The sequence below is a fragment of the Pavona decussata genome, unplaced genomic scaffold (assembly GCF_977016875.1).
Source record: "Pavona decussata unplaced genomic scaffold, jaPavDecu1.1 SCAFFOLD_180, whole genome shotgun sequence".
Taxonomy (NCBI): Eukaryota; Metazoa; Cnidaria; class Anthozoa; order Scleractinia; family Agariciidae; genus Pavona; species Pavona decussata.
This window is the reverse complement of record NW_028145590.1, coordinates 1904072-1917500: the sequence shown is the minus strand read 5'-3', so window position 1 is coordinate 1917500 and position 13429 is coordinate 1904072. Positions and strand designations below refer to the sequence as shown.

At 39.3% G+C, this 13429-nt stretch overlaps 1 protein-coding gene and 1 long non-coding RNA gene across 2 annotated transcripts in view; one reads left to right on the top strand and one right to left on the bottom strand.

The window, feature by feature from the left end:
* LOC146463203 (uncharacterized) overlaps positions 1–13429 on the top strand; it is a 72963-nt gene that overhangs the window by 7167 nt on the left and 52367 nt on the right. The window lies entirely within an intron of this gene.
* Positions 1–13429, bottom strand: part of LOC146463205 (fibronectin type III domain-containing protein-like) — a 41592-nt gene that overhangs the window by 4937 nt on the left and 23226 nt on the right. Inside the window, exons 6-15 of the mRNA XM_085084808.1 lie at positions 12849–12996; positions 11848–11978; positions 11033–11314; positions 8401–8688; positions 6823–7128; positions 5881–5951; positions 4449–4787; positions 2235–2454; positions 661–960; positions 405–527 (exon numbers count right to left, since the gene is read on the bottom strand). Of these exons, the coding sequence (XP_084940934.1) occupies positions 405–527; positions 661–960; positions 2235–2454; positions 4449–4787; positions 5881–5951; positions 6823–7128; positions 8401–8688; positions 11033–11314; positions 11848–11978; positions 12849–12996 (2208 nt within the window). The remainder of the gene's footprint in view (positions 1–404; positions 528–660; positions 961–2234; positions 2455–4448; positions 4788–5880; positions 5952–6822; positions 7129–8400; positions 8689–11032; positions 11315–11847; positions 11979–12848; positions 12997–13429) is intronic.

Here is a 13429-nt window from a genome sequence, read left to right as displayed (position 1 = left end):
CAGCACTTAGTTGACATGTTTGTCAGTAACTCAGTCCATCTTGGAAAAACTGTTTCCGAAATTACTGAAACCGCTTTCACAATTCATCGTACAGTATTTTGGGAAAAAAAAAAAAAAAAAAAAAAAAAACCGGCTCGTCATTGTTTCTAGGATTTCCTTTCCATGATTAATGCAAAAACATCCAGCAGATAATATCACTGACATTGAAAATCCACTGCCTGTAAAGAAATTGCTCTTTGTTTGGGCGTTTTCTTTCGTCAAAAACAACACTCTGACTTCAAGCTCCGCCGTGCTTGGTTTCCATCAGTTCTTCTTGCGGCCATCTCACTCCCATCATTCCCTGGGAGACATTAACAAGATGGCGTCCACCTGCTTTTACAAATCAGTTATTTCGGTGTACTTACATTTCTTTCTGTACATGACCAAGAACTCATGAGTGTAGCCTCCTCCTAGGCCAAAGTTGTAACTAACTCTGACCTTGTCCACAGCCGTTCCTTCAACAGTGGGCCTGTTTGGCTTAGCAGGAGCTATCAAAGGAACAAAGAATAAGCAGGAAGCTTTATCAACGACAACAGCAACGGCAACGTCAAAAAATGCAGCAGGCTTAAAGGGGACGTATCATGGGGTTTTTGGTATCTTTTATATATAAATGAGACTTACCCGCCCACTTCACAGTCCTTGTCGTCCTGGTAACCTTGTCTCCCCATCCTTTACTTGTCCTTGCCTGTATTTCCACGACATAGTTTTTTTCTGGCTCCTGGTTTTCCAGCAATTTCCTGAACACATTTGGACCAACTTCCTCCTTGTTTACTACAACATCTTTAGGTTCGGAGCCAAGGTATGTATTAGATCCCACTTGATAACCAGTAATCACTCCATTTGGTTCCGCTGGTGCCTGCCATGTGACTAGGATATACTTTGCAAATGCGTAAACATTGACGTCTGATGGAGGGCCAGGTTCTACACAAACAGAGTAAAGTAAACAAAAACAATCTCAATTCGCTTGAAAGGTTATACAGTCGAACCTCCACTAACGGCCACCTCTCTACAACAGTGACTTTTTTTGTCCCGGCCAGACAGTCCATACATTAGCTCTTGTTTAAACCTCTCTACAACGGCAACGGCCACTAAAGCGCGTCCCCAGCTGCCAAAATAACCACTCGACAACGGCCAGTTTTTTCAGCAACTGACAAAAAAGTCAAGAATGGTCATTAAATTTGATCCGTAAAATGGCGCGTTAATAATTTATCCCGGCAAGTCTTTTAATTCAATTAAGATTAAACGCAAGGGCGAATAAAAGCGCGCAAGAGATAGTCACCTTCCGCGAGGAAAATAAAAATGGACAAAATTATTGACTGTACTCGCAGTCTTATTTGTTTGTTTGTTTTTTTTCTTATAATATTATTCTCGAGTTGGTTGGAGGGACATCTTGTTCGCGGCATCAGTGCAAGCCGCACAAGCATTTAACAAGCAACTTGATACCATTACATCTATTTTAATGATATACGTATTTTGATTGTGTTCCATTCATATGCTGCAGTAAGCATAAATTGTCTACAATACTTATAGCGAATGTTGTGAACCTTGCTCGTTTTGGTCTTGTTAACATTTGGAATTAAAACATTATTTACATTTTATTGTGTATTTTATCTATTTATATTATTTAAGATTGGAGTACTATAATTTATAGGCTACAGTAAGCGTGAACTTGGCACAACAAACATGTTGTACTTCCTGAAAAAAGGTGCCATATTACACCCCTACCTCCCCATAACGGCCACCTCTCCACAACGGCCACTTTCTTCTGTCCCCAAGGTGGCCGTTGTCGAGAGGTTTAACTGTATTGCAAAATATCATCCACAGACTTAATGGATCTTTCTAAAGCCGCCGTTACACGTTTAAACTTTTAGCCGAAACTTGTGTGCAACGGCGAACGAGACCAGTTTCACGAAGTGGTGTTACATGGTGAAACTCTTGTTTTTTCACCACTGCGACCGTTGCGAGCCGTTGCAGAAGTAGAAAGCGGTTCTACTTTTCCTGAAACTTGTCTCGCAACAGAAGTTCGAAAAAGTTTCACCAAACTGACCATGTTACACGGTGCAACGCCTCCTGAGACTTGTTTCGCAGCGCCGTTGCACACAAGTTTCAGCTAAAAGTTTCAACGTGTAACGGCGGCTTACTGAAGTACTGATATTGAGCTCAGCTACGCAAAACACTAAAATGCTTTTGCTTACCAGCTTCCTCTGTGGGAGCAAACACTTCATCACTCTGCGGCCCTTCACCACCACTGTTGACAGCCTTGAGTGCAAAGTTGTAGTTAGTGTAAGGCTTTAGATTAGTGACAGTATACGTTTGTGTTGCCCCTCCAGTTACATTGGCAAAGGTTGCATAGCTTGGAATTTCCCGTCTACGTCTCTTTGCACTGACACCACGGCTTTCACCCCAGAAGTAAATCTGTGAAGGAAAATACAAAACCATTTTTTACAATAACTGCAGAAATTCTCCCGCGCTCATTGGCGTATTTTCATTTTCAATAAGTGGACAGACACGTGAATGACGTCAGATGCAACGTGTGTGCTTTGTGAAACCTCAATCTGTCACTTTTCAACCAATCGCAAGTCTTCCTTTTTTCCATTAACCAACAAGAGAGCGAGACAAGTTTTTGATTTTGGTCGCGTCAGATTTAATAAAATTTAAGTTTCTCGCATACTTATCCTGCACTTTGACTTCACTTTGTCCCTTCTTGCTTTTTGTTTTTAGTGAAGAAAAGGTCGTCAGCTTTCATACAGTTAAGCCTGTGCTGTTATTGAAAATGAATTTCGTCATAACATTGTCAAAGTAGTCTTCAAGCTACTCGCAATTCATGATCAATAACAGGACAGACGCAAGAAAAAGTGACGTCAATTTGTTAAATAATCAACCTTGCAGTGTTTGACTATGCTACCTTGTTATGGGAAATCAACTCTTGTCTGGCTTAATTAAGGTATTCAAAATTAATGTGACTTAATTGAATTGAATTGAAGGAAAAATTACTTCCTAATAAAGGGAATAAAGGGAAAAGAGGCGACAATTTTTCAGAAATTTAAAATGAGGGAAATTAACGCGACTTACACAGAGAAACAGAATTTGTTGAGACAACAGGAACAAATTTATTTCATCACTAAATGAAAAAATCCGAAAGTGAAAAGCAATGTTTTGGAATTGTTGCTAAACGTAGGGGTTAAGCGAAGGGAGCTGGCCAATTTGAGCGTTCTTCACAGCGTCCATGATACCGGGCGGATCTTCACCCTGTTTAAACAACGCTTTTTCCTTTCAGGAATGTACCGAGAATTTAGGGCAAAAATAATGGAAATCAAAGGAGTACTGTTATGGAGATTCTTTAACGTGTAATCGCTCTTTGAGTACCAGGAGGGAAATATGAAATGATTTCCCCGAGGAAAAAGGAAAAACTATATCTAGTTTTTAGCGATTTCTCCAAAATAGACAGGAGGAACTTAAAACAAATGGCCATTTTTTTTTCAAGTTACAACCATTTTCGTCCTAGCCATCTGCAGACAAAAACGATTACTTCTAGTTTCTGTGCACTAGTAGGGTTCTTGTTCACAAAATGGAACCCTTATTTCAACGTTTCTATCGATAAGAGTATGTTTTTCCGCAATGCAAAGTGACGCCAAAAATACAGGTGACACTATCCCTTTACGGTTGCGGAATAATCAGTTTCTACTAGTTTCTGTGCACTAGTAGGGTTCTTGTTCACAAAATGAAACCCTTATTTCCAAGTTTCTATCGATAAGAGTATGTTTTTTCGCTATTCAATGGGACGCCAAAAATACAGGTGACACTATCCCTTTACGGTTGCGGAATAATCAGTTTCTACTAGTTTCTGTGCACTAGTAGGGTTCTTGTTCACACTGAAAATGGAACCCTTATTTAAACGTTCTATCCGATAAGAGTATGTGACGCCAAGAATAGGTGACACTATCCCTTTACAGTTGCGGAATAATCAGTAAGGTAGTTCATCCTGTTCAATCATTACATTATTTTTACCCTGTTGTACGTACGTAATTCTGTACGAATTTGTGTTATCTCTTCACCATACAAGTGCACACCACAAAGATGAAATAAGATAATAAAGATGGCCACTTTTCCTCACTTCAAAATGCAGCTAGGAAGATCAGATTTCAGCATTCAGAAGGTGCAGTTCCAGAAAATATCCATACTCCCCCAATGGAAGGTTTTTTTTTACACTCCCCCCCTCCCCCCCATAGGAAATTCCAGTTCAGCTTCATTACTTTGCTTCTAAAATTTTTACTTTTAAGCCCCCCCCCCCCCACCCCCTAGGAATTTCCACTGACCTTCCATGGGGTGGGTATGGATTTTTTTTGTTACTGCACAATACACTGTACATCATTCTCAAAAATCTAGTTGTAAGTAATTGTGGGACTCACCCTGTAGCCATCCACACTTCCTCTCGTGACAGTAACAGGCTTCCAAGAGAGCTCAACACTGCGTGCTGTCACCTTGCCTACAGTGACATCCTCTGGCTTTCCCTCAGGTGGGTCTTGTCCAGAAAATGCCCTTACCAGGGGACTCTCAGGTCCCAAGCCTTCATCATTTCCAGCCTGGATCTTGAACTGGTATTCCTGATAATAACCAGCATCTGGTACATTGAATTTGCCAAGAGTGGGGTCACTAATCCTTACAGGCTCTGATAATGGCCCAGGTGCTTTCGCATACCACAATCTGTAGTAAAGGTTGGGCGCATTCCATTCTACCAGTGGCATGGGCTGGGAAAACAAAAATGGCAAACACCAATGTGAGAAAATGACCATAAGGAAAATTATCATTTGATGTGAAGTTCTCAAACTCATTAATAATTCATCAAGAGAAAACAAAGAAAATCACTACCGTGACCGTGGTTTGGATATGTGATCGTAATTACCATAAAATTTTGCCAACTTTAGCCTTGAATTTCTCCAAGAATTATTGATCATTTGAGAAGCCATATCAAACACTCGAAAGTGTGTTTCATCAGATATCCAAACACCTCGAAGTCGTTTGAAAAAACTCGGCTTCGCCTCGTTTTTTCAACCTACTTCTCAGTGTTTGGATATCTGATGAAACACTCTTCCTCGTGTTTGATATATTACTTCAAGTTTATCAATTTAATTTTACATCTGCACATTTTACAGTTAACATCTGAACAACAAAAACAGTTTTCAAATTGTAATTACTGTAGCCTGGGATACTGTTGCGGCACATGAGAACATCAGCCGCGCACATCACAAGACATCCCAGGACTTGATTACTGACGTGCCAGTAAAGTTGACTCAAGCTTAACTTTGCAAGCATGTCAGTGATTTTTCCAGATTGCCGGTATCTTGTAGGGATACCTGGTGCTGTACATACTTGGACTAACATTGAACAAATAATTGTTGGCCAAACATGTAAATGTTGCAGGAAATGAGGTGGTACAAGAAGATCCAGGCTTTATATCTAAGAGTAAAAAGGTCTAAGTTGCACAAGAGCCTATGTGGTTCACCCCGCTTATAACCCTGTTTCTGAAGCATGAAGCAACTGGGAGTACTGCTAGTCTTGTTGGATGGGATGCTAGTCCATCACAGGGCTACCCCCAGCAGTATGTTGGCATTACCCATTTACACACCTGGGTGAAGAGAGACAATGTGGAGCAAAGTTTCTTGTCTAAGGGAAACAACAGCAATAAAGAGGCCAACCTATAGCCTCAACTCAAACAATGACCCCCTGATCTTTTGACTGTCCAATCAAAAGTCTGATGTACAGTACAAACCACTAAGCTAATGTGCTTCCAGATCTCCCAGCCGTTTTTTTTTTTTTTAAGGTCATCTTGGTGCTACTTACATCCCAAACAATATCAAGTTCCTCTGCCTTCCCTGGAACTGCTCTGAAGTTGTCTGGCCATTTATCTGGAACTGTTATCAGAATAAAAGTAAGCAAAGAGAATCAGTACCAAAGAATAGTCTGTTGTTGTTGACAAACAATCACATCCAAACAACGAGGAAATGACTGGGACCTGGGATTGCGCATGTGTGAACCATCCTCCATCTTGGATTGATGCTCTAATTTGAACTGGAACTGATAGCATATGACGCTATTTTGGTGACCGTTTTCAAACATCACCACTTTTGAACCCGTTTTCGAAACACTCCGTTTTTATCGTCGTTTTCAGGTGTTTTAGGGAGCGTTTTTTGGGAGAATCCAAAAACGGATTTGTGATCTCAGATCATTCGGATCAATATTCGTTGGAACCTTTGATGCACCATGATCCGAATGATCTGAGATCACAAATCCGTTTTGGATTCCCCCCAAAAAACGCACCCGTCACACTGAGACTAGAAGCTCAGTGGAAAAATAATCAGTATATAAGACAAAGAACTAACCCAAACCCTAACCAACCCCCTAACACTAACACCAATCCCAAACAATAACAACCTAACACTACAGGGAGGGAAGGGAGGAAAAGAAAAACCCAACAAAACGCAATAAACTAACCAGGCCATGAAAAACGCTGAGTAGAGTAAAATTCCGAGCACGTGCAAAGGAGCACGCCTAAACTGCAAGAGAATACCGCTGGCCACGCAACTGCCCACAGACCTGACCCAGGCCCAAACAGTAATGTAACAACAAACCCCCAAACACTAATGTGCCACCAGTGCCCAAACTATACGCCAACAAATGCTAACGCCACGCTACGCCACCAGGGAGCAAACTTGCTCCAAGTCGTTAACTAAGTTAAATTACATTTAACCCTATTAAAAAATTATGTACAAACATACACTGTACCTCCTTGTTCAGTTCGGCAGAGTGAAGTTGTAGGTAAACTGGCACGGCTAGGCCCATACCGGTTCACAGCTCTAACGCGGAAATACAGCGTTGCCCAGCCAGTAAGATTGAGTGCAACTGATGTAGTATTGGAATTTGTGACATTTGCAATTAGTCGCCACACATCATTAGCATGATTCGACAATCGCTCGATGAGAAAATGTGTGATTGTTGCATTGTTGGATGCACCGGTTACCCATTTGAGAGTTGTGCTACGATTTAAGCAGTCTTTAGATAACTCAAGATTTGTTGGAGGATATGGAGCCCCTAAACAAAAACGCAAGCCATTAACTTATTCATATTTGACTGATCGAATGATGAGTAAAGTTTTGCTCATCATTATTTTGCTCTTTTGTAAAGCAGTACTCAACAATACGAAACACATTTTAACATCTTTATGACACCATAAAGTTGGAATGTAAATTATTGCCACTCAAAATGAATTTGTTTGTTTGATTGTTATCCTAATTTATTTGGTTATTTTTTGCAAACATCTTAAGTCTAATTTTCATTCCATCTTGATAATAAATGCAGTGTCATGAAGACGCCAAAAGGTTTTTTATCATTGATCTTTGCTTGTAATTGAAATGATGAGCCGAAAAACATTGGTTTAAAATACTGTACAGCCATGACAACTATTTAATAATAATTTAAAAATTGTTTTAATTAAAAACAATCCAGCCTTTTTTTCAGGCTTTTGTTTCATAACTGATAAGTTTCACAGATATATGTATATAATAAGTAGATAACCTGCTCTGAGTCGACTGTAGGAACAGTACACAAGTTTGTATGCGTATCTTCCACGCACAGTTGAAATTAGCATAATAATATAATTTATAAGTTTTACGCTCTCAAAATATTCATTATTCTTTTTTTCAGTGACAAATCAGCAATGCCAAAGTTGCGATCATGAATGAATTTCAACTTGATATTTTCTCAGCCTGGTTACATGTACACTGTACATGTACCTTTCTTTTTTCCCAAAAGTGTGCCTCATACAACATGTAGTCGTCAGCATGAACTTCAGAAACAACCCTTTTTGTTTGTGGGGACACTTGTAAGGCATGCAAAGGATGTGGCCATTAAGGACCTTAAGCAGAGACGATGGCTACGCCATCGAAAAGGAAACTTAAAAATTTCCTTCGCAGTTTCTAAATAAATCGTGATGATTTTTTACTCATTTAGTTTCTGTGATGTGGCTGAATTATCCAGGAGCTAACGCCGTAGGGGCGGCTTTAAAGTTCAGAGAGAGAATGAAAAATCAATCATTATGGGTTTACGTTCTCATGTACGTAAACCTTCAGACTGTGGTCATTTCATGTCATTGCTTTGCAGAGGAAAACAGAGTCAAAATGTACCAAAGTTTATAAGTATGACGCAAGTGTAGAGCCCATGTTTTCAGGCTAATATAAATTATTGTTTTTTTGTCGTCTGAACTGGCATCGCCGTCATCACTGCTTAAGCTCCCTATTGTCAAGAGGTGGCGATCTATATTTACACTGTAGCTTTGGTTGGAAACAAAGAAATAAATATTATTACCTGCAATATCAATCGTAGCAGCTGCAGTATCTTCCGATTTCTTTGGCTCAGGTGTATAAGCGACACAAGTAAAAACACCAGCGTCGTGAACTGTGATATCAATGATTGTCAGAACATTCTGTGACGCCAGCCACTGGAACTTCGAATTGTAGACAATCACAGCGTTGTCTCTTTTCCAGTAGTAGCGGAGTTCAAGTGTGGGATCTGCTGTTGCCTCACATCGTAGGTCTATTCGAGTGCCCTCAACCACCTGCTGGTCTTGTGGTGCTATGGTGATCTGGGTCTTATCTGAAAGAATAGTCATCATTTCTTGAGGGCTATAGTCAACTCCCTTTATTGCGGACACCCTCGGGACCACAAAGTAGTGGCCTTAATAGTCAACGTAACAGTCTGTAATAACCAAATTTTATTTTAGTCAATCATTTGTACCCTATTTTCCCCGCAGATTCTGTCCTGAGAGATTCTGTTCTGCTGTCCGTGTTATCAGCTTGTCCATAATAGTGAGGTGTCCACAAGGCAAGAGCTGACTGGGACACCAGTCAAAAGTATTGCTTGTTTATTATCTGGCTAAATGAAATTTAGGCTAAGGTAAATACGTGACAATGCTGTTTCATGGATGTATTGTGTCGTCCGGGTGGTAATACTGTTTTTCTGCAGGAGCTTTGTAGCTTTACAGCTCTCTTCATCAGCAAATCAATATTATTGATCTGTATGATTGCCCCTCAAGCCACCCCTTCCCCCCGCCCCCCAACCCTGCCCCCTTTTGGATAAGTGTGATTGTTGTGGTACAGCTGTAGTTATCTTCTTCTAGTTTCCACTGAATGTTCGTATTCGGTGTGACGATACCAGGTGGGTGGGTCTGCTCACAGGGTTACTATATAGATGTACTGCTCACGTGCAGCTGGTATTAATGCAACTCTCCTGAGCACCTCCCCCTCATTACACAAAATGCCAACAGGCTACTCTACCTTTATGCCCTAACACTAAACCAATTTCTGCTTACTATATGACAGATGTACTTGATCGGCCGCTAATTTCTTACGACTATCTAATTAAACATGTATATTTAGGTCACACATTTGATGTTCAACAAATTCTCTCTGACTGGTGGCTCCATACAAATTGTGTGGAGGGAAATAAGGAGAGAATGCATTTTGATAATCGGGTTTGAAGGGTTAACTGAAGGGGTGTGTGTGTAACAAGGCCCTAAATGACTTTGATGTAAGGTCAAATTCTCCTTTTGTTTCACTACTGAATACATGGCAATTTGGTTTGGAAGGAGAATCTAGCAGTTTATCAGAAGTCACTTATGGCTTTATTCCAGGCACCCCTTCAACTGTTAAGCAGTTAGAAGTGGCTCGTCACAAGCTGAAATATCTTGACAAATTTTCAAGTACTGTGAAAACTGCCTGTTGTGTTTAAAGGGACACAGTCACCTTTGAGACCGCGCTGACCTGGACTCTAGTTTTTGTCAATTTTGAAAAGCGTCCACCTCAACCCGAAATCAAAAGTACGCGTCGGCGTCTAGAAATCTGCTTCAATCTTCCCAGTGTTTTATTGGATTTTCAATCTTTTACTGGAAACCTGTTTCTGAGTATGCTTTTGCTCATCCTATGATATTATTTTATCATATTTGGTTAAAAACAGTATGGATCGCGTCTCCAACGGAACATGAAAAGAAGAGGTGGGAAACGTGAAGGCGCCGGGCGGAAGAAATCGCCTGCGTTGACTAAAATAACGAGAGAAATCAATCAAAAACATTGGAGAACAAATCACCATTATATATATTTGGAAAATTACATTTTCTCAACCTGGCGAAAGGTTCGAGCGGTGGGAATCTTCGTAAACGATTCGAACTACGCGTCATGGCTGCTTAGTTTGGAGCTCAGACGAAGACAAGCTTCGGTACACAGTCGATTATCTCCTCGACAAGGAAAACCTCCAGGAGAACCTTGTTTTCTACGGGTCGAGCAAGCGTTTTTGCAACGACGTGGGTTTGGTTCCTAAATTTAGATAACAGAAGTTGTAGAAACGAAATTATAAAAGCAAAATATATGATGGATAGCAGAAATAAAGCTTACCGGTAGTTTTGCTACAAAGTCGTTTCGCTACACTGCAGCTCAGTCGATTCGCTACGTTTTAAAATTGACATATTCCCCAATATTTGAACTCAATTTGCTTCTCATGCAAACACTGTGAAACGTAGAAACAGCGAAGATAATTTTTCACACGACTAGATACCGGAATAAACGACGTTTGACTTTCCCTGGACAAGTCCATCAGTAAATTCTCCATGCTATCAAGAAAATGAGTGTTCTAAAATGGCATTAGGTCTATAATCACTATAATAATTTTGACTGGCAAATACTTCGACTCGACAAGATTTGTTTACCTTTTTCAAAGGATGCGCTTCTCAGCGCGAGACTTGTGAGGAAGTGTGATATGCAAATCAGCTAAGAAATGGTATCTAATGCGCATGTGCACCAGGTGACTGTGTCCCTTTAATCCATTATAACTACACTGTACATTGTACTTTCTAAAACATCGTTTTACGTTAACAAATGGGGGTGGGGGGTGGGGGTGCGCATCTTGGGAATAAAAGAGACTCAAAATAAAAATGACTTATCCTTACCAAGGACTGTGGCTTCGGCTGTAGCTTCATCAGTGGCCAAAATGTTTGTGGCAGAACACTTATATTGACCAGCATCACGGTTACGCTGGACTTCACTGATAACCAAGGTGCCATCACTTTTCAGACGGTAAGGGGAGGTCATATTGATTTCAGTTCCTTCCTTGAACCACCTGTATGAATTTGGTCGAGGTGCAGCGTCGGGATCACATTTCAAACGCCCTTCACTATCTTGAAACAGGTAAAATGGCCCAAATCCTCTCTTTGCAAAAGACGGTGCCAAAGCTGTAAACCATTTAAAACAATTTTGGAAATTCAGTTTATCAGTCACTTCAGGAACAAATCTAAAAACTGGATCACTTGGTAACGCAATTGTAGACTTTTGATTAGCTTAATTAGTGGCCTTTGTAACATGCCTAAGAAACAGCAGCCACTAATCATTGTCTGGTCATTATTTTAGTGACTTCCGGGCCCAGTTGTACAGCATCCAATTAAGCTAATTCTGGGTTAACGTAACCTTTGACTCTAGTTTAACTACTGATTAAAACAAATGTTTCCAAAAGATTTTTGTCCCTCAGTTTTAACGTAGACTTTTCTTTGCCATTGGGTTGAAAGTAGCTTTTATAAAAACATATTTAACGAGTGAGCGAAGAACCTCGGTTATCTTTTAATCATGGATAAGCCTTAATTGGCTTTCGAAAAACCTGGCCCTGAAGCCAATTAGGTACTTTTATAAGACAATTATGGGGACAAGATAGGAGAATCTGTTCTTTGACATTAGCGGTTTAAAGGGCTAAAAAAAATAAATGAGTACTCACCTAAAACATTGACATAAGTGGAAGACACAATCATTCCATGAGTATTCTCAGCCACACATTGATAAATACCAGCCTCCTCCAATCTTACGTCTTTGAAATGGAGCTTGTTAACATCCCGTGTAACCTGTGTTCTGTACAAAAAAAAAAACACACACAAACGCATTCATGTTCACCTGAAGTGTAAATTAATAGCTCTTTAATATTTAACTTTCATCCAACTCACTTATCTACATTCTAATGCATTATTCTAGCAAACATTGTGAAAACCATGCATCTACATGTTCTAGAAAACCATCTGTACAATAGTGTCAAATTTAAGGCAGGCTTTACACGTTGACTCGATTTAATCAAAGGACATTGCTCTATAGTATCATCATCATCGTATTCGTCATCGTTGTCATCATCATCATAATTATGTGTTACTCAGTCACTGTCAGTTACAGAACATTGGGCCATCACCTGTGGCCTACATGAAGAATACTCTGTACCTTCTTCTCCTATCTTTACTGTCACTATTTAAGTGTCGAGCACTTTTCTCAGACGTCTGGCAGTCCCCAGCAAACACAAATAATAATAATAATAATAATAATAATAATAATAATAATAATAGTAATAATAATAATAATAATAATAATAATAATAATAATAATAATAATAACAATCTCTTTATTAATATATTTCAAACAAGTTGTTATTTACAAGTTAAAAGCAAAAAAAAGAGCTATTAAAACCTATTTACAATAAAATATTCTTGTCGATTAAAAAAAGAGACTATTTTCATGCACATTTTTTTTTGGAAGAAAAGGAAAAAAAGATCTCATCAAGTTAAAATGGTATTCTTATTCGTAATAAAAAAATCATATGATCTATCATCGTTATTATCTATCATCATCATTATTATTATTATTATTATTATTATTATTATTATTATTATTATTATTGTTATTATTATTATTATTAACTTGTAGGAGTCTAAAAGATGAGCATGTAAGTGAACTTACGTGTCTGCCAAAATTTCTTGTCCATCTCTGTACCACCGAAAAGTTGGCTCAGGGATAGCGAATACATCACAACTTAACGTCTCATTTCCATATATATCAATGGTTTCCTTGCTTTTTGGAGGGCTCCCAGATGTCCATCTTGGAATGACTGAAAATTAGAATTAATATCAATCTTATTGAGAAGATGTACAAGAAGAAAGAACGAAAAAAGAAAAAGAAAACAAAAAAGCACACACTCGTTACATGATGGATACAGTCTTCATTTAAAATCCCTGGTTAAGGACAGTGCCTTCTAGTCCTTTCGCTACTGCTAATACGTTCTGCGCATCTTGGGATGGCTTGAGAAGCTTGGATTTCTTATGGGGGGCGCCTACTAACACCATGGGCAATAGGAAACGTGGGTTTCGACTAAATAAATATTACATTTATCTCAAATATAGTTGAATTACTCACAATAAAGTAGTCTTCAGGCTTTTCTGGTCGTTTCTCCCCATTTATTTCTTGTAGAACAGACCTAACATTCTTTATCGCCAGCAAAAGCTTTCGTTAAGTCTTGGTAACCGTGCCGTGTTTATTGAAAC